This window comes from Ambystoma mexicanum, chromosome 1q (genome assembly GCF_040938575.1).
Source record: "Ambystoma mexicanum isolate Mex_15411 chromosome 1q, UKY_AmexF1_1, whole genome shotgun sequence".
Classification (NCBI taxonomy): Eukaryota; Metazoa; Chordata; class Amphibia; order Caudata; family Ambystomatidae; genus Ambystoma; species Ambystoma mexicanum.
Window position 1 is genome coordinate 1,131,367,752 of NC_090922.1, and position 6,600 is coordinate 1,131,374,351.

The following is a 6,600-nucleotide window of genomic DNA, read 5'->3' on the forward strand; positions in this document are numbered from 1 at the left end:
CAATCCATGTTTCCTCGAGACAGATGATTAGACAATGTTCAACTTGTAAGATGTGCTGAGAAGACCATAAAAGATGGGAAAACCCCTAGTGTTCCATTAAGCCATTTTCTTAACTTCAAATTCATCACAACTTGCTTGTCCAAATTCTGCATTTTGGAATGTGCCATATTTAAGGGCACTGCACCGTTTCTCCTGCGTATAGTGAGTCAGTAGTCAGCCAAACAGGGGAAGTATATTTGATAAATAAATAAATGGCCAGTAAGATCTATCCAAAATCCCGTAAATTAACATGTGAACCTCATTTATTCTCTTGTTTAGACAATGAAGAATCAGTGGTAGTTGAGTCAGAGTTTAGAGCTTAATACTGTGGGGCTCGTATCCAGTACATTCAGACATCAGAGACAATCTGGATTTTTTCCTAACTCAATGCAGCCGTCTATGGACGACATGGCGTTTTGGGAGTTTGAGCCACTAACAACAATGAAAAAAAAAAACTTCATTAAACCATTCGGTAATTCAATTTCAGAGAGAGGCGGGAGTTAAACTAAATTGCAATGTGTGGGTATATATGTCACACACATTCATAGTATGGTTTGAAACAGAACTTGCACAGCAGTTAGGTGGACACTCAGCTTCCATATTTGGCAGATTGATCATTGTTGCCTTTAGAGAACGCGTAAAAATGTAGACTGCATTACAGAAAGTATATGATATTAAGAATGTTGGTAAAGCCTATATCCGCCTTAACATCTTTTGAGATCAGTAATACCCTGATTGTGGTGTACATATGTGCATATTATCTCATAGCAATCACTTGTAAGCAAGCAAAGACATCAAACAACTAAATGAAGAAAATAAAACAGAGTTTGATTAGGGCTTTTTTTATTAATAAATCTTGAGAAAAACACCGACTTGTGCTCACCCACTGAAAGCCATGGACGGGTGAATTATGAGACACAACTCACCCAGGAGACTTTACAAATGTAAAAGCAATCCTACAACACACCCTCCCATGAAGACCCAAACCTGGTCAAACTGAACCACTAAACCTGCCCTACGGTAATGTGCAAATGATCAAACTAGTATACAGATTGATTGATGGCCCCGCTCCAATAAAATCATACTGGTCTATCACACAAATGAACTAACTCGCACCATAACAAACACCCAGAAGTTGCAAATGGACCCCTATGCCAAGAACCCAAATGCAATATCAACTCAAAGGTTTGTGGAAACGGCACGGCTACTTTCCTTAGGTATCTCAGTGAGGCAATCTCAAATTAAAAAAAACTTGATCGCAGTGCAAATAAGCCATAATAATGGCAAACATTGTGCTTTATAAAAACATAACATGACATGCTTAATCTGTTGGCTTTTTTTTTAATCTACCTTCAACTCCTCCCTGCACACACCACCTGTGTAATGCACATTAAACCTCTATTTTACCATAAAATTAAACCTCACTCCTATTAAAATGAATGTATAATGCTCAAACGTTCATGAGGAAGGTCTCATATGCAGTAAGACCCTGTATTTTAACCATTTTATCAGTGCCAGTAGAAAGAATATTTACTCATAGGTCCTTCCAATGCAGCTCCCAACAATATCACAGGGCTACCAGGACAGGCCTATGTATCATTTCTTTCGGAATTCTTATGCCCACAAAATGTGCTACCCTGTGTTCCCACTGGTGAGACACAGCAGTATGTGAAAATGTCCCATTCCCAAACGCTTGACACTATTTTTTTAAGATCCTCCATTAAATGGCAAGTGGGGGCGGGGGGTTCTTATAAACAGCCCATAGTGACCCATAATATGACAACTCTAAAATAGGACACACACCACACTGTGCTAGCTTTAAAAAAACGGTTTGGGTTGAATATTTTCACTGAATGTCAGACTAATAATTAAAACGCCTTCAGACATGCAATGTGTGCCTGTGGCACATACGAGCCAAAAATGAAGCTCTGCTTGATCCTAAAACCTGGTTTGCTAAAATCTTATCGTACACATCTGTGAGACACGCATGTAAATGCTTCTTGTTCTAATACTAGTAGTTGGTTATTAAAATGAGTTCATGCACAATGCTAAATTTTTATAATGCAATCCCCATTAATTTGCCTCACCATACATAAAATGCTATGCACCATCAAGCCTGAATGGTAGGTTAAATAAGAAGTATAACATTCCTGTGAAATCCATTAAAAACGTTTGTATGCCTCCACAGACACATTCAAGTAACTGGGCTACAATGATACACAGGATTACTCCCACCACTGCACCTTATGTTAGCCTATTTACTCAATTAGATCATCAGGCATCAATATAATTATGCTAGAAGCAATGGATGCCTTACAGGTAGTGGATATGAAAGGTGTTTTTATATCAGTAAAATAGCATTTGCCTATGTACACTGCTAGTCTAGAATTAAATCTCTTAAGAGAATCAATTTCAAGGAGGAAATTACTTTGTCATGTAATATCTTACCATGCTTTGTACCCAGAAGAAATTGCAAATCTGTTAAAACACAACTTTGAATAAATGCAAAACAATCTATAGCCATGTTGTTTAATTTATATTTGCAAAAGTCTGTTTTGAGGACGTAGAAAGCAAAAATAGCAAATTGTGTACCATTTGTGGCAAGCAAATATACAAACTTTTACAAGTCATGATATTTTGCCAATTTTAGCATGCATTGTACATAAGAAAGAGAGAGAGTGGTCTTATGATTCATCATCAGAGTTGGACAATAATGGCTACATTCGCAGTATAAATAAAATAAATACAGATATCAATTTTAACTGTAAGTCACAACTTTATTTTTTACATCCTTCACTGGAGAATCTCGCTTTTCAAATTCTTACAAGTCTTTCGAAGTCCACATAAATAGATCAAGTATAGTGACAGGAGTAAAGATCATACAATGCTCGTAGCATGGTGAAATGGGCATGCTTTTCTAAGTTCTCTATTCCCCCATGCGAAAACTCTTCTGTTGGATTTCATGTTCTCCGACTTTGTAGTTCATATGAATCCTGAGGTGCCTTGGATTATCTTCTGATGGACGCATACTAATATCCCCAGTGATCTCTGTGTCCTGAATTACTTGAACAGCCTCATCAAGGTACAAAATGGCTTGTTTCCAGTGAGTTTCCTCCTTGAAAGGTGATGTTGATAGAAGCAGTGGTTTCTCACCAGGAAATGTGACTGTGAACCATAAGCCGAAGGCATGCATTGAATCAGAGCCAAAGCAGCGACAATTAAACTTGCCGCGGATAGCCCGGATTTCCTCTGCTGTAGCTACTTGTAAATCTAACTCCGCAAACCGTGCAGGGTGAGCTAGCACATCTTCGCCCGAAACACAATTCACTGCGATTTCTTGATTCATAATGCACTTTCTAGCAAAAGTCTCCATGCAACTCATGTCTACTCCATATCTTTCTTTGACTTTGCCCCAGAAGTCCAAGCGCCATTCTGTTGTTGGATCATTGATTGGAGCAATGAACAGTTCAGCATAAGAAGGCAAGATGATGCCACCTTCCTTTAGCCATTTGTTACGGGCAGAAATGACTGAGCACAGCATGGATTCATACATCAGTGCATAGCCCATCCACTCACTTACAATCACATCTACTTTCTCTGGCAGTTCTACGGTCTCCACTGTTCCCTTCATTACAATTATTTTGTCTTCCATTTTGTTCTGTTTCACGACTTCCACTGCTTGCTGACAGATTGTACTGGCTTCTACTGCATAAACCTTAGAAGCTCCTGCCTGGACACAGAAAATGCTTAAAATGCCAGTGCCTGCCCCCACATCCAGCACCACTTTGCCTCTGATTGCAGCAAAATTTCTTAAAATGCCCAATTTGTATGCATTAGTTCGTATTTTGTCTGATATCATTTCTTCATGAATGGACACATCTGAATAACAGTCAAAGTATAAGCTCTCCTGCTCACCGTGGTCATATTTTCTCCGTTTAGTCAGTGACATCCTGATATATAATTAAAACGGTGCAGAGCAAACTCTCAGCCTGCAAATCTCCACGTTTGTTTCCTTGTTGAACAAGCAAAAGCTACAAAGCTGCAGTTCACATGAAAGACGGCTCCTTAGTGGTCGATGGAGACAGCCGTCATTGGTAGATGTATCCTTACGTCTGATTGGGCGCTCTGTTTTTCTCACTTTTGGTTTCCGGCTTACGAACGCACCGTTTATATGTTAATCCTTCGCAATTATTAGACTTACAAAAGTTCCTGATTAGACCTTTCGTTTTTGTCCGTTTTCAGCCGAAAAGCTTTTTAACACCTTTCTGCGTGTTTTTTTCGTTTTGGTAGCTGCCCCGTTTTTCCCTGTACACCGCCGCCTTCATTAACCCTTCGCCTTCGGAATTGCAACAACCGCTAAACGTCACTCCTTTATTGAGGAGACTGGAGACTCTAGGAATTAGTAAAGGGGGGGGGGGCGAGTGTTGCCTACCCCAAGCCATTGCTATAAGACAATGCAGGTTAGTTCCCCCATCCTCTGTTTCTCACGTTCTACTCTTTCATTCACATCATTATCCATTCGTGACTTTTAATGTCTTTTTTTAAAAATGTTTAACACCATGTGTAACTCAAAATTCACATGTCATTTTACTGAAACTTCGGTTAGATGTAAATGACTTTCTTTCGGTTAGTAGGGAATTGCACCTGTCGACTCACCGTCTTTTCATAGACGCCAACTTTTCATAGTGGATTTGAGGGTTGCTTGCATGTTACCCTATCTCAAAAAATGGCCACCGAACAATTTTCATATTTGGGAACTTTGCATAGCACTGCCGTAAATTGACATTTTATGAAGCCCATGATCGCCTTGCAAACATGTCAATATAATGTAGGGATTCTAAGGGCCACGTTTGCTGTAGTGTTCCATGAAAAATCGATATCAAAGTTTTCGTTGTATACCTCAGGACAAAAATTGATTTTTGATGAGTTTTAATGTACTTCCTTTTTTCTCTAGCCTTATGTCTTGATGGAAATGGCAAAACGGAGAAGTCGGCTCACTGGCAGCTATACATAATAGGTTTAGTAAACATGTTAAAAGACACTTTTACAAAAAACAATGACCAAAACATCAATAAGGCTGCACGAAAACGTCCCACCATCCTTTTTTGCACCGTGTTCAAGCTAGATTTACAGAAGTTTTACAGGTCAATGAATCCACTAACTGTGCCCCCTGTACTGCCCTCTGATTTATGCTTGGGGTTTGTCATTGAATACAGCAGCAACTGCCAGAAACTTCTCTTTCACCAGGTGCTCATAGACTTGGTGTAGTGGGCTTCAACAAAGGGTCGCAAATTCAATTTGAATCGGAGGCAAAAGTACGACCCGGACAGGTAAGGTGTCAGAATATTGTGCACCCATCCATTTGCTCAAGTAGTACCATATTATTAAATAAAGTGCAGCTGCTTCATATCATTTCATTCTTCGTGCGTATGTAACGTCGATCAGATTCAGCATGCCCTGTGGGCGGGTTCCCTGTGAGTTTTAAATAGAAACCATGGGTTACACCCACAAATTATGGGTCGGTTGGCAGCACTGCTTTTGGCGGGTGGTACCCGGCATACTCAATTTTCGCACCCTTACCAGCCAATAGGTTTCAGTAAAGAGCACACCCGAAAAACTAATCTTGTTTCACCTGATTTTTCATTTCTAAAGGTTGATGGGTAAAGGAAATCCTGAACTATGTACTGTTTGTCACATTGCAGTGGCGGAACAACCATCCAAAATGTGTGGTGCTCTGAGGACAAAGTATCATACATGCCAACATTCTGAAGCAACTGGGAGAGAAATTAATTTTCCCGTAGGAATGTATTGGGGCTAGAATAATTTGAGGCTGGAGAAAGTTTAAAATGGCAACATTTTTCGTTTAAAAATGGGGAGTCTCCTGCCTTAATCGGGAGGATTGATTTGTATAAAGTAAGTTAAAAGGAGTTCTGAGTGAACACACAGGCCCGTCCAGAGGGCCATAAACATCAGCTTGCCATTTTCATTTAGTACTCTAACATAATGTCCACAGATTCCCATTATCCAACTCAATGGTGCACATTTTATTAACTATGGAATAATACCTTGTGGAGGGGGGGCGGGCTTGCTTGCCAGAATTAAAATGTATAGGTGCAGTTTTCATACAGGTCTTTGCATTTCTCTACATACCTTTTTAAAGATGTATAAACAATGTGTATCTTTCCTTGTGGGATGAATGTATTCTCTCCTGTCGCACACCTGTAATCTACATACATAGTAACTCCTGAGTAATGTTCTGCAAACCATGTTTCTTTTTGTTTTACATTCAATTTTGCATGCTTGCCTAGCACTACAAGTACCAGAATGCTGTAATATGTTATCCTAAAAGCCTGGACTTTCTTATTATTTCTCACCTAACATGGCAACAACTTAAGGTCTTGGTAGACTGTTCCACTACTTTCGATAGTCAAAGCCACAACTCAGAAAATCCGGTGTGATAAAGCCTTCTAATTTTAGTCATTGTGTAACATTCTCTATAATGTATGTGGAGTGTGGAATGTTAGAGAAAAGATGCAGAAAGGAAAGGCAGTTGGAGAAAGA

General features: G+C 39.5%; 1 protein-coding gene across 1 annotated transcript; it reads right to left on the reverse strand.

Annotated features, from left to right (window-relative positions):
* Positions 1 to 2,552: 2,552 nt before the first annotated feature.
* On the reverse strand, positions 2,553 to 4,095 carry PRMT6 (protein arginine methyltransferase 6). Its single transcript, XM_069641888.1, has one exon. The coding sequence runs from the start codon at positions 3,986 to 3,988 to the stop codon at positions 2,966 to 2,968; it is 1,023 nt and encodes a 340-aa protein (XP_069497989.1). The 5' UTR covers positions 3,989 to 4,095; the 3' UTR covers positions 2,553 to 2,965.
* Between the last annotated feature and the right edge of the window lie 2,505 nt (positions 4,096 to 6,600).